Here is a 25126-nt window from a genome sequence, read left to right as displayed (position 1 = left end):
GGAGCAAAGTGAGTGTTAAGTGTCGTTAGCTGTGGTACTTTATCTCTTCTATGATGTTGCTGCAGGCTCTGGTGGAGGCCCAACCAGCCTCATGGTTTCTGATGAGACTGCCGTCAGCATGGTGATCAGTTGGGTACCTCCCAATGCTCATGTCCTCCAGTATCACGTGTCCTACACAGCATTGACTGGAGCTGATAGCCAGGATCACACTGCGAGTGGGTCGTAGTCATCACATCTTCACCTCTTCTGGGCTTCAGCCGGCTGTCATGTGTCAGAATTCCAGAAATTCCATAAGTCCCAAAACTTGAAATGAGTTCTGACTGTGTTGGGATGATAGTGTTGTTTGTTGTCTGCAGGTGCTGGTCCCTGGTGGAGAGAAGCAGGTGATGCTGGAGTCACTGCAGCCAGATGCACGTTACAGCATCTTGGTCACCGCTGAGTACCACAACAGAGAAGGAGGCAGCGGTTCAGCTCAGGGCAAAAGTGGTGAGTCAAACAAGGGAAAGATGCCAAGACAGCTCAAGTGCAACTTCCAGTTAAGACCGACAGGCTTACATGCAAAAAGTGCAAATGTCCCATTACTTTACCCTTACAGGAGGATATGCATACTTGAAGGTTTCCACATATAGAAACATCAAGGTTTGTGGGCAGTATTATTTCTACAGCACTACACGTACAGTCATTTTGGTCCAGAGACACAGATTCCTTTCTCTCAGACCACTCCAGTATCTGTGTGTCATGGAGACCAGTATCTGCCGTTGATGGATATCCTATTGTAATCCAGGATGTAAAAGGTATTCTGTAATCACGTCTACAGTGATGTGAAAAGGTGTTTGCCCCCTTCCTGGTTTCCTAGTGTTTTGCATATTTATCACACTTACATGTTTCAGATCATCAAACACATTTTAATATTAGACACAGATAAGACAAGTTAATACAAAATGCAGTTTTTAAATGATGGTTTCATAGATTAGGGAGAAAGATTATCCAAACCCCCCTGGTCCTGTGTAAAAACAAAATGCCCCTCTTGTTAAATCACGAGTTAACTGTGATTAACCAATTTTGGACACCTCAGTTCAGTGTTACTAAACACACTCAGGCCTGATTAATTTCAGACTTGTGAATCAGTTAAATAGAACCTGTCTGACAAAGTGAAACAGGCTAAAAGACCTAAAAAAGCAACACATCGTGTCACCAGCCATCCTCCTGGTCCTCAGCGTTAATGCCCACTTAACTGAGTCCTTCAGTGGAAAGGCTCAAGCAGATGAAGCCTAATATAACAAGATGAGACTGACAAATATTCTATTTGAATGTTTAAAAAGAAAAATATCACAGTATCTATGCTTTCACTGAGCATATACCTGCATCAATGATGAACTCTCAAGGCTGAAAAGTCCTGGCCTCGGTCAGCCACGGTCCACTCACACGCACACGGCTCACATCACCAATCCCTGACTGCTTGATCATAACAGCAACTGGGCTGCTGGGAACATGACGGCCGTTCTTCTTGATGTTAACAAGGTGCTCACCAATCTCCTTGGGAGCAAAGGAGATTCCTAAGACAGACAGACAAAACAGATGTTAACAACACTTATTCTTGTGTATGCATGCAGCCCGTTTCAATTGCTCCTGCTTCTTTCTCCGTGCTTTAACTTTTATTACTTTCCCCCTCTGTCTTTTACTTAGGGATTAATAAAGTATTTGGATTCTGATGAGTCTCATTGTTTAGCAAACTTCTCAATTATCAGACGGACACTCACCGATGTGAGCGTTACGCAGCATCTTCAGCAGGCAGGGCTCCTCTGGGTCTGAAGGTGTTGTAAGAGAGGCTGTCAGCTGGCTGAGGTCACGCTCTCCTATGTCCAGTGGAATATCTGCAGCCGAGCCCACCTTGAGTGAAGTATGTTGGCTGGAAGGCTTGGAGGCCTGTCTTTGCCACTCCAGGGTCAGAGACCTTCACCTTGTTTGGATGACAGCCTGCTCCGATAGTCATCTGTGGGCACACAGGGCAGCATTACACTTTTGCTATGAACAGTAACTCTGGAGCTCTGTGGAGTGTGCAGATGATCCCATTACTGTCTAAAAATGGATAACAAAACCGAAGGAGTGCTGAATCATTGACAAATACAGAGTAACAGGTGTTAGCCAGCATGGCTAACTAGGTAGCAACAAGCCTCTAACACAGTGTGTATGCTAGCGGCTAATCTAGCGAAGAAATGAACAGAGTGCTTTTAGGTGTTGTAGAAGGATAAGATGATAAGCTGTGTCTCTTTTCAGAATGACCTGCTTGTATTTACCTTAATTGAAGGAGTGGGACTAGGTAGGTGTGCTGAAAAGAGGTGTAAACATAGTGACCCTGCCAGCAGGTTTCCAAGCTTCTGCTTCTGTATTGGCTTCCCTTCATTGGCTCCCTGTTAAATCCAGAATTGAATTCAAAATCCTGCTCCTCACATACAAGGTCTTAAATAATCAAGCCCCATCGTATCTTAATGACCTTATAGTACAATATCACCCCACTAGAGCACTTCGCTCTCGCACTGCAGCCTTACATCCTCCAGCAGCACATCAATAAACAGATTACTGGACTTCATGGCAAACTTTTTGATTCTATTTAATATGCCACCTTCCTGCCGCTTGAGGCCAGTCTCCTGTCGTTAAGACAAAGGTAAGTCGGTTTGAACATGATAACTTTCTAAACAACTTCCTTGTTACAGTTTTTGATTTGCACGTACAGCCAACCTTATTAGCCTTGGTTCATTACAGACCTTTTATTAAAAGTAGTTTTTGTGTGTTTCAGGTACTGCACTCACAACGACTGAATGAAACTGCACTCCAACCACTGTGACCTCGTTTGTGTGGACACAGAGAGACCTTCTGTCATACGCATCTTCCCTGATGTGGATTTCTGGGAACCACGTTTAAAGCAAGAACAAGACTTCTTTCTTAAAGTGTGTCTTCCTGAACTTGTTGGGAAATACTTCTCCAAACAATGTGCTGCTCTAAATAGCCTGTAATGTTTCATTTTGTGGTTCAAGATTGATGCCAGCTGTGTGTTGCCATGTAAATAGTTTGCATTTCATTTTTATGTACTTGCTAAGTACATGTGATAAGATCAAGAATAAAAAAAAAAAACATGTATACTATTCTTTTCTGTTTTATTGAAACTACTTCACACAAAGTACAATTATTTACAATGAACTACACATGCAACACAACAGCTTTATGAATACTCAACAAGAGCAAGTTTCATTTGGCGCTGGTTTGACAACCACACTGGGGCACATATTCACCAAAACACAGCAAACCTTAACAATCTTATCAAGCAGTGTTGTGTTTATTTCTGCTCTGCCCTGTTCATTGCACACACAATGCTTCGTCTGCCCTTTAGCTTCTGTGATGCTGTCTGTCCGATCGCCACTGTCCACATTTGCAGCTGGTACCTCAACCTCCACTTGTCCAACACAACTGCTGTCCACAGCTATGACCAGTGTTGGGACTAACGCGTTATTAAGTAACGCGTTACAGTAACTACGTTATTATTGTGGTAACAAGCACGGTAACTAGTTATTATGCCAAAACCAGGAACGCGTTACTCGTTACTGGGATTTAGATAGGCTCGTTACTCGTTACTTCGTGTGGTGGATATCGCGGAGCTTCCACAGATTCAATAACATTAGCAAGTGGTGGAGGCCAGCAGGTGGATGAAGGAAAAGGGAGGCAAGAGGAGAGACCCGAAGCGGCCGCCGGTCCGAGTGTCAGGTGAACTGAACTTCAGGTAAGAAGTTATGACCTGCAGTCTATCGGAGTCAGATATAAACCAAGTTTAGGTGGAGTTTATTTTCGGTATGCTGACATTTTCGTACTGCGTGCTAGCTAGCATGACGGAGTTTCTATACAGCTGTGTGGGTGCTATGTTACTGATGTTGAACTTTATTTTGTTCATACGGTTAATTATTAGAGTTGCCAACCGTGCCCTAAAAAACAGAATCGTCTGGTATTCAGAGAAAATATTACGCGTTTCGTACTGAGGTGAAAAGGAACACAGTTTGTCCCGGACTTCAGCTACAATGAAAAAGACACAAAGCTGAAGCTGCACAGCTGCCTCTTCTTCTCTCATTCTCTCCCGTTTCTACTTCAATCACGAAACTGATCAATGATCAGCTGATCGGCTTTTCTCTCTTGTTTATTCTATCGCCCACTTTGCGCCAGAAAGAGGAAACCAGCGGATGTCGCACTAAACAACAGCAGCACGTTTAAGCTTGATCAGCTGTTGTTAGAATTTATTTAATATTAATTTCTAGTATCAGCTGATGTTTGCTGGAGCCACAGCTGTAAAGCTGCTGGTCATGATATCGGTTTGTATATCTGGTGAGAGGGAAACATGCAGATGAAACCAGGAGATGTCCTTACTGAATCATCAGAGCTGAACAGGTGATGGAGAAACAGGTTTACCTTTTAGGGGACATGAATGAGTTGAAGGGAAGTTATGAGCTGTTTCTGAGAGACAAATAACACCAGCATCCTTTTCTACGTAGCTGACAGCTGGTAACTGTGCAGGGGCGGGTCTAGCAAAGTGTTGCCAGGGGGGCAGGTAGGGCACTAACAGGGAGAGGGGGGCACAAGGAAATACTTTTCTTTATTATTCTCATTTAAAATGTCTCGCTTTAAAAAAAAATAATTATCTGAGTCTTACAACAAACAATTGATAGACTGATACATATATACCATCAGAACAGTGTACATCACTGTCACAACAGTGTTTGTTTTCATTCAAAGGCTTTATGATTTTTCCTATAATGGTGGGCCGGTCTCTAGTCAAAATGCCCGGGACGATTTTTTTGTCCCAGTCCAGCTCTGTATGCAGCTCATCTGCAGTCTGGTGTTACCTACATCTTCCTATTCAGAAGGCAGAATTTCCAAGTTCTGAGTACAATCAAAAGCACCACGACTGCAGTTTTTGTGTTGGATGTAAAAAGCAGGCTAGAATCATGGCGGTGGTCAACGACGGTCCAGGCGTGGGATTTCTCTCATGGAAATGTGCACATTATTTTTTCCTTTCTTTTGGTAGGTGGCACAGTGCACTTGTGGCAAGTAAGCTAGAAGACTGACAATCTTGCTGGGTATCCAGTTAGGGAAGCAACACATTAACAAGAGAATTCTGAGTAAAACCAAAGTTACTTTCCCTAGTAACTAGTTACTTTGAAAGTAACGAGTAACTTGAAGTAACTGAGTTACTTTTTTAGAGAAGTAACTAGTAATGTAACTAAGTTACTAATTTAAAGTAACTTACCCAACACTGGCTATGACATTGTAATTTTGTTGTTGTTCTTCTGTCAGATCTTCATCGATTACTTCTGCACGGGGCACACCTTCAGACTCTGCAGCTGCATAAAAGCCTGTAAGATAAAATTAGTGCACATGACAGGTGTGTGATTCATCTGGAAGTTATGTGCGGATTAGTGTACAATGAGAGCAATTTAGTATGTTTTTAGAGGCCCATGAGCAGTGTTGGTGCCCAGTCTGGATTTGTTACATCCATTTCATATGCTGGTTTGCCTGCAATAATGCTAAATCATAAGCTACTCAGTGACATGATGACATGACGTGGTTCTGCAGCATCACACATTAGCATGTTTTATCTCATTATCTATGACCTCAGCACATTGAAAATAACACTAAAAGCATTTTAATAGTGATATGAATTAATTTAGAACTCACCGGAAAGAAGATGCAGAGACCAAACCAACAAAAAGCTGGGGATTGCATAGAACTCGATCCGCTCGTCTCACCGCTGCAATGCAAGCCTGACGTCTTTGTTTAGTAATATCGGATACATGGGATCCCTCACGTTGCCTCCAGGTTGAAAAACGATGAAAAGAGAGCCCATTATCCAGCTTCTTGCCTTCACGATCGTGTGATCAAACGTTGCAACTGATAACACAACACGTACGAACCATAGCTGAAGCTGTATCCTGTGTCTAGCCTACTGTCATGGCGGAAGGGGGCGTGGCCCACCTCCAGTGACATCACGCTCCAAAGCCCTATACTTGGCCCAGTACTCTTCTTTGAGCCACTCCAGGGCCGCCTCACATCCCTGTCGCAACGACTTCAGGGATGGAGGAGTCTTCCAGTGAGTGGCCCTGTGCCTCACATCTACCAACCACTCTGGGATCTTTAGCTTTTTAGCCCCGTCTTCATCGTCCGGGACTTCCTCTTCTTTTTGCCCTCTGTGATGAGGCTGACAAACCTCACAAAGGCCATCCCGTACATCAGCGCCATCTCTTCCTCGTTTAGCGGTCCGGACTGGTCACGCACCTGGCAGCGAACCAGCAATTTTTTTTTTTACAATGTTTTACTATGACCCTGATGAAGGCCACAAGCCGAAACGCGTTGGTTAATTATTAAAGTTATTCTTCTTTCCTTAAGTGTTGCTGGAGTTCCTGCTTTTTTAATTCTTCCATCTTCTCCATGCACCTTGGAAGCAGGTGAAGTTGTGCCAGGATTTTTTGAGCGAACCAGATCCGCCGTGCAATCAATCTCCACAGAAGATATCTTAGGACACCTGTCCCTCCAAGCCGATATCCTCTGTAATGCTAACTTTTGCAGAGAGGAGTCCCTGGAGAACAAGTTGTGGCAAACCTGATCCCCCTCTGCTTTGTTCAGCCAGGATTGACAGAGCTATCAATCTGTCAATCCTTTCCGTGTCCGGGCCGGGTGAGGTTTCCCGTGTTGAGTCAAATTAAGCCGCAGGCTCCACTCCTGGTGGAGTGGAGCGTAAATGCACACAAGTCCACTAAACAAACAAAACTGAACCACAAATTCATCAGACCTCATGTAAGTTTCACCATGCTCTAACTAAAATTCACTGAAAGAGCCGCAAAAGAAGACCACAAAAACGACCACAATTATCTAGAGAATCTAAAGAACAGCACAAATTCCAAAGCATGTAAAACACAAGAGCTGTGTCGAATGTTTCACTTGATTTATACGTTGTTTATTTATACCTCGAGCACCCTTTTTTTTTCCTTTTTTTAATTGTTTATTTGGGGGCGGGGGGTTGATTTCCTTTTTTGTTTACCTACTTGTATTTGTATACATGAGTTGTAAAAGATTTTTCATGCCCTTTCTATATCTGCATTATTATGTATATTTGTTGTTTACTTGTTCAATTTAAAAGTAAAAAAAAAAAAAAGAAAAAAATATTGGCTCAAAAAGTATTTTTAGGTCTGTAAATAAAATTAAATAATTTCTGCTGTTTAATACCTAAAAAATTCAACTGACATGGTGTTCAATGTGTGCCAAAATTGGACATACAACGTCTGGATATTTATGTATTGGCAGTGCTGTAATTTTTCACTGTTCCACTTTAGAAACATCACACTTTGCACAGATGATGTTTATATGTTGGTTACTGAATTTCTGGAATGAAATGTCTGCAGCTCAGACACAAGCATTTCACTACATGTTGTACCCTGTATGATTGTGTATGTGACAAATAAAGGTCGTTTGTTTCTGTGTTTGTTGTGAAATGTGAACTGAACGCATGTTTTATATGCTAAAAAATAAATAAAAAAACCAGGCAATGATAAAATCTACTTAATTTTTCTGTTCCAGTCTCAGTACGTTTGACACAGTAATATCTGCTGCAATATTTACACCTCTGATGACATTTCAAAAGTGTTAGCTTTATTTTGATACCAAGATTGTATACACAGAGTTTGTAATTGCACTCAATTAATTTGGGGCATTTCATTTTTGAGCAGGAAGCTCAGAAAACCTTTTGGGGCTTAGGTTAAAGAACTGGACCACTACAGGTTTTAGAAAACCCATCCAGAATAATTTTGTCCATCTGGACCCATGCAGAGACATCAAAGGTCAAAACGTCTGTTGCCCTGTGTCGGATAGGTGTGGGTTTGCCCTGCTCACACAGTCCCACCCACAACTACCCACTGTGAGCCCATGCAAGTGTAGTGAATTAGATTCTGGGGTAGGATTTTACATGATGTCCACGAATGCAGCACTAACTTCATCACCTTCCCAGCTGACGATTAGCGGCCTCATAAGAAACAGCTGCGCTTCACTACCAGACTGAGGCATTTGGCAGTCTTGTTCCATCCAAGGTGGCTGAGAGCATTAGGCAGCTAAGCACTGCAGATCTCTCCAGGAAAGCTACTCATTTTAGTATTGCCCTTTAGAGAGTGGTAAGTGGGACTGTTGCGTTTATCATACTGTGGCATATAGTAGGGTGAATCTTGACGACTGTTTCCCTCTTTTGTTACAGGATTGTGCTATACTGCTGCTGTCTTGTTTGTTATGTGATGCTTTTATAAAGAACAGTAACTTGGCATGTATTTCTTTTATGTAGATCTTTTACTAATTTGTTTAACGTTTTATGCTTTGTTTTATTGCTTTAGTGGAGGTGCGGCCGCTTGTTGAGGGGCTAGGCACGTGAGGTGGAATCCCCTCCCCAATGCATGAGAGTGTACACACCGGGCAGACTGCACCATTTAGATTTCAGTGTGAGTGACGGTGAGGTTTGCAGTGGAACTACATGGGTGAGTAATTGGTGGCACCCTTGGGTAGTGATGGCCAGATGAAGCTTCATGAAGCACTGAAGCTTTTCATCCAATTGGTTCACTCCAGCGCAAAGCTTCGTGAAGCTTCATTTGCTCTAGTAGGACATCTAGTGGACGTAAAAATATTAGTTGGCATGAATTTGAAGCGTGTGGTATTTTGCACACAGCCTGTAAATGTCAGCAATAAAAGGAGTGTGTAAAACATCTATATTGTAGTGATGGCAGTATACTGTGTATATTTATACTGGCAGTATGGGAAATGATTATTTGGAAATGCTTGAAATGGAAATGATCATTTACTGTGAGGTGAGGTGTGGTTGGGGTATGGACAGTGGTTGTGCTTTTGTAACGTTGAGGTATGGACAGCTACACACTGAGGCTTTGTGCCTCAGTCCTGCCTGTTCACATTTTATTCTGTAAAAACTAGATTTTCACTGCTTTTATGACCTTTTTAGTGGGGAGAACATAGCTAGGATTTAATGATTTAACAGATCTTTTAAATCCTTTGTCCTCCACAATGCTAAATGGCTGGGAGTCCTCAATCACCATGCTAACCAGGTCTTCATCTATTTGAGATTGTTCTCCTGAGGAAAGACAATAAAAACAAAGCACAAATATAAATATCACACACGTAATTTATTGCAGTTGTATAATATTGTTATATCATTTAGTAACATTACTGCATGCTATATTATCATGGCATTTGATGGCTCACCTGGTCTTGCTCCACAGTCGGTGTTCCCCTTATTCTTATGCAAAGCTCTGTAGTGCCTGAGCATGGATGAGGTGTTGTTATATCCCAGCTCCCTGGCACATAGCAAACACTTCACCTTGTACAAAAGTAAAGACAGATTAACATAAATTGTATTGCACCATCAGTATTATGAAAATACATCTTCTGTAGAAATTTACATACCTTGTTGGGAGGAATAAAATCAAAATGTTCCCACACAGGGGAGGACATCCTCCTCTTCTTAGCTGGCTCCATCCTCTCCTGACTTTCTCTCCTCACTCTCATAAACCTCCAAACTGTCTCCAAAATCTCACTAATCGCAGCTCTCCATCAAACACCCAAATTTTGAATGAAGTCTAAGGGGTTTATATCGCTGTCATAGCTCGCGGAAAAGTTCGAACCGCTTCATGAACCAGTCACGTGGTACAGCCGGGCAGCGAGGCTTCGGACGTCATCATTTTCAGCTCCCATAAATGAAGCAAGCCTCGATACGCGCTTCGCGGAAACGCCCCCTCCATTACTCGACACACGCTTCGAAGCCTCGATACAGAACGTCCCATCACTACCCTTGGGCAGTTCTCTGTGTGGGTTGCCTCCTCAAGTGGCTGGTCTCCAGTATTTTGTTTAGTTATCTTTTTATCAAGCTGTGATTGTTTTAGGGTAGCATCGTGGTAGGGAGTCTGGTCATTTTAATCATCAGTTGTTAGTTCATTAAAACACTTTATCTTGCCGTCTCAATCCTGCTACCTTAGGTACCTTTCTGATTTTACAATTCTGTGCTTTTAGTAGTTCTTAATAAATTGATTTGTAAAATTCATCTGTCTCACCTCTGCTGTTAATAACAAGTCTGTGGGCTTTGGTAGCCAGTGCAACAGTTACATTGGCTAAAGAAATCTTTCCTGGGGTGTAACTCCCTCCCCAGGTGGTGTTGTCAACATCTTAGTCACCGTCCCCGGTTATCCCTCATTCGCGCCACCACACAAGTAATAACGTTTTGGCACATTACTTATGATAAGAACCCACCATGAGGTGAAATACAGTTGTGGAGAAGATGAAACCAAAGCACCTGTTTGATTACACTGTCAGAAATATGAGGCTGGGAGGAGGTGACTGATGCAAAGCCCCAGGAAAAAGGAAAGTTAACGATTTTTTTTTTCATTCCAAAAAATCATTTATACAGTTCAGTGGTCTATACAGACAGACTGAAGAGAGACACATCTGATACCAATACCAGTGCTGGTATGTCAATATTATAAATATTTGGATCAAGCTGCCCACCTACAGACTCATTGACAATAGATTTGTTTGCCTTGAAATGGAACCTTTAATCTCCATATTTTGACTTTTTCACAAAGTATCAAGTTTAATGTTGAAATAGAATAAAATAAACCTTTTTATCCCACAAATGAGAAATTTGGGTACTTGCTTTACACAGCAAGAGGAATATGAAATATAGAAGGAAGATGCAGGGTGGTTCTATATACATACACACACAAATAAAAGTGTACAGATATTTACACAAGGGGTGAATGATCCTGGTGAAATGTACAAACAAGCTGCAAGTGAGCAGCAACAATTTAAAAACATTTGATATGTCCATTAAACACATGAGTCAGATAACCATGTTAAACTAGATTATAGAGTCTGACAGCTGCTGGTAAGAATGACCTTTGGTAGCGCTCCTTCCTACACTGTGGGTGTAGAAGTCAACTGCTGAACGAGCTGTTCAGTGCTTCCACAGTCTCATGCAGGGGGTGGGAGGGGCTGTCCATGATGGATGTTAGCTTATCTGCTCAATGAACTTCAGCAGACAGGACAGAGCTGGGCCTCTTGACCAGTCAATGATGAACTCTGCAGAGTTCATCATTGACTGGTCAAGAGGCCCAGCTCTGTCCTAAGATGGACTAAACAGATGAGGGTTAACGCTTGTGTGTATGCAGCCTGTTTCAGCTCCTCCTGATTCTTTCTCCATGCTTGAACTTGTATTACTTTCCCCCTCTGTCTTTTACTCAGGTATTAATAAAGTATTTGGATTCTGATGAGTCTCATTGTTTAGCAAACGTCTCACGCAGCATCTTCAGCAGGCAGGGCTCATCTGGGCCTGAGGGTGTTGTAAGAGGCTGTCCCCAGCAGGTGGCGCCAGCGTGCCCGCGGGGTGAATGTCAGCCGCAAACGAAGCCGAAACGAACGCCGGCGTCATTTCCTGGATGCTGTTCGAATAGCAACGGTAAAACTCGAAGCTCTGAACGCGGTCCTCTGTCATATAAATCTCTGCGTGGGGCGAGCGGCTTTTCCCGGTGAGTGAGAGATTGAGCGCGCACAATGAATAAAAAGGACTCTGAGAAAAAGCGCTATGTGGTACCTTGGTTTAACAAAGCGGAGTGGGAGCAGGTTCGAGACAACCTTTTTTCCATGGACCCCTCTCTGCAGAGGTTTGCGTTAGACAGGATATTGGCGTGGAGGGCCAGGTGCCCTAATAGTTTACCCCTGGCCGTGGAATCAACAGCGTACCTCGTGCGTTGCCAGATGCGGGACCGCTCCGGACAGCTTACCGGAGAGGACTTGATCATGATGTACGCGATCGCCCTGGTAAGATTTGTTACTCTTACCTTGGAGTCCCAGCAGAAAAGGGGCAAGACGCTGAGGCAACAGGCTAAAAACTTGAACATCCCCGAGTGGGTGGTGGATCTAAGGCACGCAATTGTGCATTACAAGTTTCCTTCTTTGAATTTCTGCCGAAAGGCATGTAAGGTGGTCCTGGAGTGGCTCCAGCAGGAGTTTTGGTCCAGACAGCTGGGAAGAGCCCCCGATGAGCGCTGGGACTTGCAGTCGCATGGCGAGGATGAGGATGAGCTCGTTGCCAGGCAGAAAGAAGTGGACGCCTACAGAAAAGCTCGGGAGCTGCTGATCTCTTATGAGAAGGACCAGTACCAAGCTTTTGATGATGGGTCTTTTGAAGACAAGGAGAAGAGCTTGTGGCAGGCCCCCTTAGCAGACATGAGCTGGTTACTGGGTGAGATCAAGCAGTTTGCACTGGAGTCCAGCGAGCTGTTGGTTGATGTGCTGCTGGAGGACAGATTTCTTGTTCCCACCATGGAGCAGCTGGAAACATTAGGCTGTGCAACCTCTGACAGTGCCAGTCCCACTGAGCCCAGAGTCCCACAAACCTTCCTGCGCTTTTGGCTGCTCCTGCTGAAGATGCTTAACTCTCCATCTTTCATTCACCTCTTCCTGGAGAAGCTCTTTGTGGAACTGAAGCTGCTCAGCAAAGAGCCCGACGGTCACAGGTGTTTCTATATTTCTGCATGGATTACAGAAGTGCTCCTCTGCAACAACAACAAATTTGATTATCATTTTGAGACGCAGGACAGGATTTTTATCAACCGCATCCAGCTGAGGTGGCAGCAGCTTCTCTCTGCATGTCTGGATGCCCCCTGCATCAGCACACCTCACCTGATCCAGCTCATCCTGGATGACATGGAGCACCCCCCCCCTCAGGAAACCAGAGAGAAGCTGTTCCAGCTCTGCTCCATCTACACACAGACAGAGCGCTCCGAGGACAGCACACCTCTGCAGAAGCAGCAGCCCATATATACTGTGGAGATGCTGCTAGACAAGATGCAACACTCCCGGCAGGATGCCCGTCCCTTGCATTCCTCACCGATGGACTCGGAGAGAAGTGAGGAGCGCAAATGGGCAGACCTGCTGGCTGAAAGAGCACTTGCCCTCAGAGGTTCTCCGTGGCAGGTGTGCACTGATAATGTCTCATGGAAGAACTACCCCCTTGGTAAAGCTCCTGGACAGTCGGACGACCCGTCGTGCCTCATGGTGGACAATTATACGATAATGACTGTGTCTAACCAGCCATTGGAGCTTGAGAGCAGCGCGACACATGGCAGCATCCCCGGGGCCTCGGCTCCAGCCCGGCCAGCTGAGGGCCTCCGCTGGAGCAACAGCGACCTCAACAGACTGAAATGTGGACTGAAGCTGTTTTAAGTCTCATTCCAGCCTCCGCTGATTCTTGTTGTGCTAGAAGCAGTTCAGGAGACAAAATGTTCTGATTTAACAAAATGAAATGTTCGATTCCTGTGTTTTGAATTAAACCATGCTCTTTGCAAGTGTGTGTGTGTGTGTGTGTGTGTGTGTGTGTGTGAGAGACATTTAGTAGACCAAACAATACATCTGAATCCTGAAAACTGATCATCTGATGAACTGACACTGAAAATGTGTCGTAGTTGTGGTCATTTGGGCCAGGTGGAAGCCTTTATGTTCTTTGTGTTTATTGTTAGTAGGTGGCAGAGAAAAAGTTTAACACATTCTCTGCACGCTGGAGCTGAAAGTGAAATAAGAGTTTATTAATCCCTGAGGAAATTGTGTGGTTACAGTCGCTCCGAGACAATAAGAGCAGTAACACTGAACAAAATTAAATAACACATTACACAGTTACAAAATATAAGGTGTAGCTGGAATATATATAAAAATATTAGCTCCATTACAAATGTCCAAAATATTGCAGAGGACAAATATATATCATTGGCATTTTAGGCTAAACCAGGGGTCGGCAATCCTAGGCACGCGAAGGGTTAACTGATGGCACGCACGACCATAGCTGTACTGGCCATTTGCGCGGTGGCCCGATGATTTTTTTTTTTTTTTTTTTTTTTTTTTTTTTTTTTTGGAAACGGTATAAACGATGAAAGGTGGTAGATTGGCCGGTGTGTAAAAATAACTCAGTAGTTTGGTGGTGACTATGGCGGAGCTTCCACAGATTCAGTAAAATTAACAAGTGGTGGAGGCCAGCAGGTGGATGAGGGAGAAGGGAGGCAGGCGGAGCAGAGACCCTAGGCAGACGCTGGTCCGAGTGTCAGATGAACTGAACTTCAGGTAAGAAGTTATGACGTGCAGTCTATCTGGGTCAGATATAAACCAAGTTTAGGTGGAGTTTATTTTCGTTGTGCTGAGTTTTTACAGTCAGTTACAATAACTGGTACTGCGTGCTAGCTAGCATGACGGAGTTTCTATACAGCTGGGTGGGTGCTATGATTTTACTGATAGTGAACTTTATTTTATCCATAAGGTTAGTAGAGTTGCCAACTCTCCCCGTACAAACGGAATCGTCCCGCATTCAGAGAAATTATTACGCGTTTCGTGTTGAGCTGAGAAGGAACAGTTTGTCCCGTACTTTAGCTAGAATGAAAAGAAAGCTGGATTTATTCTGTCGCAGTGTTGGGGAGTAACGGAATACATGTACCGCCGTTACGTATTCAGAATACAAAATATGAGTAACTGTATTCCGTTACAGTTACCGTTTAAAAAGGTGGTATTCAGAATACAGTTACTTTGTTGAAATAAATGGAATACACGGCGGTACTTTCCTGTTTCATATTGTCGCGGGTCAGGACTGTTTGGGTTTGTTTGACAGCTACGTTCTGTTGTTCCAGGCGGCAGCGTTACGGTTGCCATGGTTACGGGGTGACGCTCTCTCTCTGCGTGTTTCCTGGGTGAGAGAGCGCTTTTTTGTTGTTGTTGTTGTGCTAAGCTAAAAGGCAGAATGCTACAGGCATAGCTCTAAAGCATGTAGCCTGATGGGCAGTGTAGTCCGTGCTGCAGGGAGAATGGACTGCCATACACGTTATGTGTCTGTGAGCGAGGGAGGGAGAGAAAGGAAAAGTCCGAGCTGTCACGGAGCAAAAACGGGAGCTGGAAGCATGTAAATATAATAATAACCACAGCAGCCAAGAAGAGTGCCTGACGAGCCCATTTGTAAGTAAGCTATTAAGACTCAACTGTACACTGTGTTCGTGTTTTCCTCCGGAAAAAATAAGTTCCGTTGGAGCAGCCTTTCAACGCCTCTCTCTGTCTCCCGCAAGCAAAGTTGACCCAGACAACAAAGTAAAGCTAGTTTTCGGCTACCAGCCCGACACGAACCCACCGTATTAGCCAGAGGTCCCTTTACTACGTTTCGTACTACGTACCTTCAGTAACAGTAATAAATCACAGCAATAGGACATTCATGTAGTTGTAAACAGCATGATAATATATTAAGTATTCCAAAGTATTCAGAATACGTTACTCTCATTGAGTAACGTAACGGAATACGTTACAGAATACATTTTGGGGCATGTATTCAGTATTCTGTAGTGGAATACATTTTAAAAGTAACCTTCCCAACACTGTTCTGTCGTTACGCTGCACAGCTGCATAGCTGCATCTTCTTCTCCTGTCATTCTCTCCTGTTTCTACTCAATCATGAAACTGATCAATGATCAGCTGATCGGCTTTTCTCTCTTGTTTATTTATCGCCCACTTTGCGCCAGAAAGAGGAAACCAGCGGATGTCACGTTAAACAACAGCAGCACGTTTAAGCTTGATCAGCTGTTGTTAGAATGTATTTAATATTAATTTCTAGTATCAGCTGATGTTTGCTGGAGCCACAGCTGTAAAGCTGCTGGTCATGATATCGGTTTGTATATCTGGTGAGAGGGAAACATGAAGATGAAACCAGGAGATGTCCTTACTGAATCATCAGAGCTGAACAGGTGATGGAGAAACAGGTTTACCTGTTAGGTGACATGAATGAGTTGAAGGGAAGTTATGAGCTGTTTCTGAGAGACAAATAACATCAGCATCCTTTTCTACGTAGCTGACAGCTGGTAACTGTGCAGGGGCGGGTCTAGCAAAGTGTTGCCAGGGTGCCAGGTAGGGCATTAACAGGGAGAGGGGGGCACAAGGAAATACTTTTCTTTCTTATTCTCATTGTGAACATCATGAATGTCACACCCTCCCACTGAGGTTCATCGCTGACAGAGGAAGAGTCACAAAGGTGACAGAGCTGTCTGCAGCCTTTCCAGAGCCAGCGTTACATCTAACAGTGACTGCAGTGTAAAGACAATTGTTTCAATTTGTAAGAAATCAGGTTGTTTGTGAAACTGTTCCTTTAAAATAGCTTACAGCACTTTCTGTACTCCAAACTCTCTCATACAGTATAGTGTGCAGATAAACAGGCACGATACATGTTGTGTGTTTGAGATGCTCTTTGTGATTATTCTGTGAAGTGGGTTTCAGTATGTCTGTGGCTTCAGTTCACAGTGGGTGGGACAAGGATGGGTTTAAAAAGGAGATTAACCAGCAGTGGTGAGGGAGAGGTGGTATGTAGTGGGAGTGGGCAATTTCAAGAATAAATGCTGATCTGGACAGGCAGAATTAGTGTTGGTAAGCTTTAACGTTCTGACCTCGCAAAACACACGTCTACTTTTATACTTTTTATACACTGTTTGATCTGTTTGATCAGCGGACATCAGAGCAACTGGCACATCACTTTTTAACACTGGTAGATTATTTCAGCAAAAGAAGTTAAAACATTGCTCTGATTCTATATTGACTTGTAACACAACAACATGATCTACAGATATTTTGTCAGATTGTCTTTAAAATTCCACACGTGAGGCTGTTAAAGCCACAGCACGTGATCCTCATTTACGATTAAAAACTGGTCACGTGGAATACTTAAGAAGAATGGGCTCTTTCTCGTCACACAACCTCACAGAAAATTGCAATCAAACTGCACAGTTCAGCAGCTGAAGCGCTGCACATAGTCAGGCCCATAAATAGTGGAAGAGTGGATGTCTGAAATCCAGGGATGTGCAAACGGCCTGCTGTGAAATCCTCCCTGAACCACCTCAGCAGTTTTGCTGAGCTCATTAGGAGTTAGCAGAGGTAAAGTCCAGGCTTGGTCTACTTTTTATACTCTTTCGTATTTTTCCTAGTTCCTCTTCTTTCCCTTATCTTTACCCCATATTTTTGGAACCAGGATCATATTTTTAAAGGTTTTGTTCTTTTGGATATAAAAGCGTCATTATGTGCATGCACTAGACATTATCATAAAAGAAGCACTCACAACAGTACCCATGTATGTAGTGAAGCCTGGAGCTGCGCATGTAACGTGCCCCACTTGCCTCACATCCTGCTGCACCACTGCCTGCTGTTTCAGCCCATCCACCACCCCAGCATCCACCTGTATGCTCCTGGAGTTTCATGAGTAACATATTTGTAGGGAGTGATCCACCCGAAGACCAGGCACCGAGCTCAAACTGTATTCTGCTGCTGTGATTAATAAGTGAAATTAACTTTGTTCCATTTTATTCTTTTTTTTTTTAATTTTCTTTTACAAGTTGATTTCTGTTGTAATTTCTGGATAAAAGGTAAAAGTATTACAATTTTGATATGAGTAAAAATGTCCTGTGTTTGGTTTTCTCAGCTGAAGCAGACCTAGATGTAGTTTGTGAAGCCTGTCTACCCTACCTGAGCTCCAGACAACCCATCAGACTGCAAGAAGCCTGTTTAAGGTAAGTCTTTATAATAATGTAATATAAGACTTTTAGCCCTTTAGCCCAAACTTTAGTAAATCAGTTTGTGGGCTTGATTTAAATATCACCCTCACTCATTTTGTCCCTTGAGAAAGAACTTCCAGAAATACGCAGATGTAGTTCAGCAGTGGTGGCTAAAACCGACAGGAGCAGTTAAGCTAACTTCAGGTTGGCACACAACAGAGCTAACTAGCAATAGCCACAAGTAAAACACATGCTTTAATATACTTAAGTGTTTTCCTGCTTGGAGGTGATTTTAAAAAACAAACCCGAAGAGAAAGGCAGTGTTGAGTTAATGAGCTTATAGTTAAACTGTTGGTCCGCATGTTAAAGCCAGCAAAACTGGTTCAGTCTGTCACTTTGGATTATAGGAAGGTGTTTTCCATACAATAGATATTACATACAAAGCAAGACACAGCTCAGAACTAATCCCGTTCCCATGTTTCTTTCCCTTTCCTGCACAGTGTGTTCCGACACTTAATCCAGGTGGATCCGGACACCTTCTGGTTTACTCTAAATGAGCTGCACTGCCCGTCCTCTTACATCCCACACCACCCCGACCTCCTGCCGGTGCAGCTGAACGGCACGGGCAGGCCAAGAGACGAGTTCTCGGACAACGTGTTCAAACTGCTCAAGGAGGAGTTTGGCTCCGTTACTGAGACAGTTAAGCAGCCAGTCAGCTAACGAGCTGCTGGTTGATGAAATTGACTCACCTCACAAACGGATGACTTATTGAACCACGACTCCAACAGGTCAATTATCTGAAAGAAAGTCTGTCAGCTGTGCCAAATAGTTGATCACCTAGCCTAGCTCTGTGTAATTAAGAGCTACTCTGTAATTTACAAAATGTTACTTAGTCATCACCTTCATTATCTAACCTCCTAGCTTCTGCTAGCCCACAATTAGTACTTACTGTACATTAACATTAGGTGAAAATGGAGCTCTACTGAGTTATGTTTGATTAAAAAGAGAAAACAAAAACTACAGTATTGGACATTTTTGGCTCTTCCCTTATTTTCCTGAGGAGGGAATCACAGCAGATGGATCCAAACACATTTTTACATCAAGTGACCTTCTTGATGTAACCCTCTCATTTATCCAGGCTTGGGACCAGCAGTAAGAGTATACTAGCTTTGGAAGCCCTGAGGGTGGGTGTCTCCTCCACCAAGGAGCCACTAAGAAAATACATGAAAATTGTATAAATATGGTTACAGCTGTTGGTTTTTTTTTTTTTTTTTTTTTTCCAAAGTACAAAAGCCGGTATTGCCACATAAAAGATTTCATTTTTGCATGATGCAATGTGCATAAAGTTAAAAGGTTAAATTGGCTAATAAAACAAATTTCATTTGATTCAATTTTATACATGTGCATGAATTGACTTGTAAAGCCCTTTGGTCAGCTGTGTTACCTTTAAACGTGCTATAGAAATGACATTGGACAATGGAGAAAGGATCAATTGAACCCATTCATAACCATTCATGGCCAGCTCGATCCAAGCTCTCCTCGGTAGCCATGACAACGAAGACGTCCCACAAATCCCGCTCGGCGCAAGCAAAAGGGTTTGTTGCACACCCCGCAACTAAATCTAATCATCTAAGGGTGTTTACTCACTTTATTTCACTTCCATGATGTTATTAATCTCTCTCCTACAGTTTACATAATCTGATGAATTCTGCAAATTAGTCGATGATGTCATTTAGCCACTTTTGATGACTTTTTGGAAAGTCAATACCGATTTTCCTTACTGAGAAGCTGGTAACACTGTTTGAAGCAGACAAACACTGCCAGGGTTGTGGTTGGCACGGCTGACTGAGTAACACTTTATGACCAGCTAGTGACAATGGCACTAGCTGGTGACAGTGAGAGCCTTTGGAGATCCCAAAGGCTGCTCCAGAAATGATTAAAGTATATTTAAAATATTTGTTCAGTTCTTTTCCAAACCCCAGCAGCTGTCTGTTCTAAGTTTTGAGTCTCTACTAAAATAAAAATAAAAGCATTGTAACCTGTTTGTTTTTATTTAATAAGCAGCGTAGCTGTACACTATTATTATTAAGAGAGATTAAGCTTGTGTTTCTGTCATGCAGTGATTGTGCTTAACTGTATGAAGCTTATTAAACATTATGAAATATATCACATGTAAAAGCCAATTCTGCCAAAGTGCTTAAAATACTTGTTTAAATGATCTTTTTTTCTTAAAGAAATCTACTTCATCATGTGTAATTTTTTATATCATGTGTATTTTCCATCACAACCTGCTGTGGTTTTATTTTTAAATGTTTTTATTGTTCCGTGCTGCAATGTGAATGTAGAGATTTGTGAATTTCATCAGTAATAAATGTTTTTGGACCCTTTAAGGCTGAAAGCGTTTGTCACACTCATACCACAGACGTCTAACGTCATCTTGTCGGCCACACTGACTAAAGAACAAACAAACAAACAGCCCACCTGTAGCATTTCTACACATTGACCTCCACAGAAGTGTCAGTGTTAAAGGACCTACATGACATAAAGCAGGTCATTTTAATGTTGCTGCACACTGTTGCAGTAATGCAGTGGTTCCCAAACTTTTTTCGCTGGGCCCCCTTTGTTTTACAAGAAAAATGTTGGCAGGTAGTAAGAAAATAAACTACTAACGCAGCTGTTTCGTCCACTCGTAAACGGAGTTTCGAATCACCGAAAACGGAGATTTTTTAAAACTCATTTTTTGCGTTTATGTGTGGACCAGGAATACAGAGTTTGTCATGCAACGTCAAAGGTATGTGCGCCACGTTATTGTTTACATGAGATGAATTGCAGAATAGTAGATAGTCAGATTAACAGTATTTTGTCTCTATCTTCAGGTTTTACACGCTTACATATAAACAGGCAGTTACTGTCCCTCTATTTAGAAAGGCAGAGGCGTCACGGTGTAATTATTTTACATGTAGTTGTTTTTTTTCCTGTGTAATAATATTCAAGATTGCTATCAATAAATTTTTCAAAAAAATGCCTCTCTGTGCAAAATGGGTTTAAAAACAAACAACTGCGGGATACTGTTTGTCTGTGATTTGAACAGCCCAACAAACCAATTCTGCAGGGGAGACCTACCTTGGCACTTGTGCAGGTGAAACCAAAGGGAAGATATGCTTCACTATATTTTCTAGTCTTTGGGTTAGAATGAAGTTGGTTTGGAAACATATTGAGCTATGCTTCATCTCCTGCTTTGCGTTTGTGTAGGCGCCCGTGCTAGCAGTGTCCAAGCGTTGTTTTTATTTTATTTTTTTTCCCTTTTCATGCCGCGCCCCCCTGCAATGGCTCTGCCCCACACTTTGGGAAGGTCTGTGTTAAACATTTTTCCTCTGCCACCTAATAAAAATATTAAAAAAGAACACAGAGGCTTCCACCTGACCCAAATGACCACAACTACCACATATGTTTAGTGTCAGTTCATCTGATTATTAATTTTTAGGATTCAGATGTGTTGTTTCTTCTATTTAATGTCAGACACTTGCAAAAAAGTTTGTATATTGGAAAACTAAAACACTGAAACGCTAAGTTCAAGAATCAACAGAGAATACAGTGCTTAACCATTTTAATTTGTTAAATTTGTAAGAACATTTTTTGAACATTTTTTCTGCTTCAAAATTGCTTTAGCAAAATAAGAGTCAAAGCATGACATCTCTCTTGATGTTTGTAATCCAGATGGAAGCCCTCAGCTGTCCGGGCTGGTGCCTGAGGCCCCGGGGATGCTGCTACGTGTAGCCTCATCCTCCTGCCGCTTTAAGTCAGCTTCCTCATCCTCTCCTCCCAACTGCCTGGACCAGAACTCCTGCTCTACCAGCTCCAGGGCCATCTTACATGCCTTTCGGCACAAGTTCAAATTAGGATCAAGCCCATGTTCCATATTGTGGCCTAGGTCCACCACCCACGGTGGGACTGTTACGTTTTTCATCACCTCGGTGATCAGATTGACGAATCTGATAATAACCATCACATACATCATGCGCAGTGATTCTCCGTCCAGATTTCCGGAGGAGTCCCGCAAGTGGCACCGCAACAGCTCCGCTGTGCAGTCCACTATCACTTTCGCAGGGGAGCTGTCAGCATCCGTGACCCTCCAAGCCGAGATCCTTTCCAACGCAAACCTCTGCAGACAGGGGTCCTTTGAGTACAGGTACTCCCTAACCATTTTAAACTCTGCTCTGTTTTGCCAAGGTACCTGCGTCTCCATCTTTCGCGCTCTTTCGGCTTCGTTTCCTGCTCCTGATGCCTGTTCCAATTCAAGGTACATCAGGCCAGTCCCGCTGCTCAGGTTGCCTAGCAACCATGGTACTAACCAATGACTGTAAGCAACATGGACCACGCGGCAGCTCCCCAAATATGAAGCCAAAACGTCTCTATCGCCCCCTGGTGTCTGGCAGCAGTATAGGTCATAAACCCCGCCTCCTCCATGTTAGCAGATGGGACTGGCGTCAGACTAAAATAACTACATTTTTCCCAGATACTTTTTTTTTTTTCCCAAATATGCTTTCTTTCATTATCAATAGTTCTTATCACGCTGATTTATGTTCAAAGCGTCTCCTTTCTCATACGTTTGAGTCTACTTACTACCACAATGCTGTTAAATTGGGGTGCAACGTCATCATAACAGCTTTGACTGGCAGCTGCAGTCACGGAGAAACTTGCTTATCTCTGTTCGCAGACTCTGGCTCCAAAAGCGCAACAAGTCAGCTCCCACAAGCAGGATATTTGGGCTTCATTTCTGTACAATGGGAGGAAGTGCTGTGGCGTCATCCATGTTTGGAGTCTAAAGTTAGTGTGTTTTGTAGTCAAAAGTTTTGTTCTGTGTGTCAGAACAGTGAGGCAACTACTGAATGTCACAGTAGCTGCCAAAAACACTCTTGTGTTGCAGTGTGCCCTGAAGTCACCATCAGAAACAGTATTGTTAAAGGTGAGACACGCTGTCCTCCTTTACAGTCATGTATTAAACTGAAACTTTGAAAAAGTCCTCCACCTTTTTTTAATTTATTTGTCGTTTTATTTCAGTAAACACCAGTTCACTGATATAGAGACTAATGCAATGCTTTTCAAACACTTGTAGCATGTCTCACTTCATTAGCCAACCCTAACATCAAATGGTCCTTTTTTGTGCTGTGCTTGTGAGGCTCGGGCATAGAAAGGAAAATGACGTAAACTTTCACACAAATGTGTTTAGTCAGTGATGGAAAAAAGTGAATCTTGTGGTCTCTCTTGCCATCCTTCCAGAGCACACCATCAGCATTGCCTTCCGAATGCTGCAGGATACACCCAGGGAGCCTTTTGCTCTCTGGCAGCTCACGGAGAATGACCTCCAGCCAAAGATGGGAGTGGTGATTGACTGTGAGTAATACTGCCTGGACCTCCTCACCTCCTGCACTGCAAGCATGTCTTTGCACTTGTTGCATTCCCTTAATGCTCTACATTGTTCTTTAAAAATAACAGAGAACAGAAGTGAACACGTTCTGTAAACTCGCCACCCTGGCGGTGATTTCCAGTCTATTTTTAAAAATGGCTCCAGACTTTTTTTTACACAGTTGGTCAGGATTTTTGATAACCATTGCTAAAACAGAAGTAAAGTTAGACTTACCAGTCTCACCTGCTCGTGTTCATACTCATAAAGGAACATGTCATACTGGTATTTCAAATAGTTCTTGGATAAATATATAGTTCTCTCCAAATCTCCTCAGTTTAGCTAGAAAATAAACACAGTACTTGTTGGTAGAATTATTATTATTAATTGGTCTTTTGGAGCATTTAAATGCTGATGATAAAACTGATTTTTGGGGGTCAGGTCAGATCTTTCATTGTCTTTGATGGGTAGTCACATGTGGACTGACATGACACACAGCAATCTTCCATAACTGATTTTGCAAAGAGGCCATAAATTAAAATGTGAAAAAGTAACGGGTCTTCATTAATCCTGTGTAACTGAATAATCTCAATATTGTGGCTTTTATGAGAAATAATAAATGACTTTATTATCCTGTGTGTTTGTGTTTTTGCAGCCACCACCAAGCACCTGTTATACTTCAGTCTGGACTACATAGGTGAAGCGCAGGAGCTGACCTTTGACCAGCCGCAGGTCCACACGCTGTTCTATGGCAGTTTTCACAAGGTGAACATAAAGCTAAGAACATAGGCTACCCTAGGCTGAGAGGCGCCCTATGGTAGCTGGGAGACAGATAACCGTTCACACTCACTTTCCCACTGATGGGCAATTTAAATCACCATTTAACCTAACCCCAGTCCATTTCAACCATTTGAACTGTGAAAGGAAGACACAGGGAGAACACGGGAAGAACACGCAACTCCACGCAGAAAGACCTTCCTCCTGTGAGGCAACAGTGCTAACCAACCCACTGTGTATTCCTCTCATCTTATTACTGGCTGAGAATTTGGGAGAAGTTTTAAAGTAATGCGTATCAAAGTATTCCAGTGTTTGCATATGCATGCATGCACTGCACACATCTTCCAAAAGCTGCTTTGGCAAATGTGTAACAGTGCCACTTTACCACCACAGCGTCAACAAACACAAAACAACTGTGTTTGTTAAACCATTAACAATCAAGTTGGAGCCACGACAGACTGACTCCATGGTGATGATGTTGTTCATTTGTCGGCTGCTCAAAATAATACAAGTGCTGCTCTCCCAAAGTGTGGGGTAGGGTTAGTGTTATGGCCAGCTCATATGACGTAATATACTGTAAATAACACAAAAGCTTTATCATTTATGATGTGATAATAATACTTTTAAATTATGTCAAATAATACATGCCTGGAGCTCCTGTATGTCACCTGAAACGCACCCAGAGTACTTGTTGGATGATTCTTCACTGTTAAAGACTCAGCTCTTTGTCTCTTTGTCTTTGTTGGAACCAGGTTAAGAGATCATTGTTTCCAGCGCGGTCTATTTTGCAGAGCACAGTGGAAGCTCCAGCCAACCTGTAAGTGACAATCAAATGCTGTTGCCAAATTGCCTACAGTAGTAGTGTCACTTCCTGGAGCTGCAGTAATCCTAGCGTATTTGTCAAAATAAAGGCAGATGAGTTGGACTGAAGTGGGGAAATAATTGGATTTCCCTTCAAATACTTTGCACCACACTGCAGAAAAAAACTCTCTGTTACCGGTCCTACTTTTAAATAGTTACTGAAACTGCAAAACATATTTAGAAATTCACTTATAGTCTTAAAAATGTCCCTTTTGACTTGGTTATGTTATTTGATCATTATTGCTATTGCATTAATGTACAAGCAGGATATAGTTCATTTTTATTGTGGAATAATCTGCTGAATATTTGTGGATTAGTGTGTAAAAGACACGTCATTACAGACACCCATTTATTATTATGAAAAAATCTGTCTGATGATTTAATTCATCATTTCTTTCTGATTACTGTACCTGCTTTCTTTCATTTTTTTATTTCTTCCTTTCTT

General features: G+C 42.7%; 2 protein-coding genes and 1 long non-coding RNA gene across 4 annotated transcripts; 1 reads left to right on the top strand and 2 right to left on the bottom strand.

Moving 5' to 3' along the window:
• Positions 1–396: 396 nt before the first annotated feature.
• Positions 397–2060, bottom strand: LOC112843345 (uncharacterized). Its single transcript, XR_003215648.1, has 3 exons — positions 1761–2060; positions 1362–1556; positions 397–435 (listed from the first exon to the last, which is right to left on the bottom strand). It is a non-coding gene; the product is annotated as an uncharacterized LOC112843345 (long non-coding RNA).
• A 6009-nt stretch (positions 2061–8069) lies between these two features.
• Positions 8070–13893, top strand: LOC100699262 (ribosomal biogenesis protein LAS1L-like). Of its 2 annotated transcripts, XM_019349678.2 has the most exons (3): positions 8070–8201; positions 8415–8519; positions 12052–13891. In XM_019349678.2, the coding sequence occupies exons 2-3, from the start codon at positions 8475–8477 to the stop codon at positions 13303–13305; spliced, it is 1299 nt and encodes a 432-aa protein (XP_019205223.1). In that variant the 5' UTR covers positions 8070–8201; positions 8415–8474; the 3' UTR covers positions 13306–13891. The 2 variants fall into 2 exon arrangements, with proteins under 2 accessions (XP_019205223.1, XP_025757718.1); XM_025901933.1 differs by lacking the exons at positions 8070–8201; positions 8415–8519 and adding an exon at positions 11220–11898 and having other exon boundaries at positions 12052–13893.
• A 7342-nt stretch (positions 13894–21235) lies between these two features.
• On the bottom strand, positions 21236–21999 carry LOC112843342 (ribosomal biogenesis protein LAS1L-like). The gene is made up of 2 exons (XM_025901936.1): positions 21874–21999; positions 21236–21801 (listed from the first exon to the last, which is right to left on the bottom strand). The coding sequence occupies exons 1-2, from the start codon at positions 21943–21945 to the stop codon at positions 21367–21369; spliced, it is 507 nt and encodes a 168-aa protein (XP_025757721.1). The 5' UTR covers positions 21946–21999; the 3' UTR covers positions 21236–21366.
• Positions 22000–25126: the final 3127 nt, after the last annotated feature.

Source organism: Oreochromis niloticus, linkage group LG20 (assembly GCF_001858045.2).
Source record: "Oreochromis niloticus isolate F11D_XX linkage group LG20, O_niloticus_UMD_NMBU, whole genome shotgun sequence".
In the NCBI taxonomy this organism is placed as follows: Eukaryota; Metazoa; Chordata; class Actinopteri; order Cichliformes; family Cichlidae; genus Oreochromis; species Oreochromis niloticus.
This window is presented reverse-complemented; position numbering and strand designations above follow the sequence as displayed.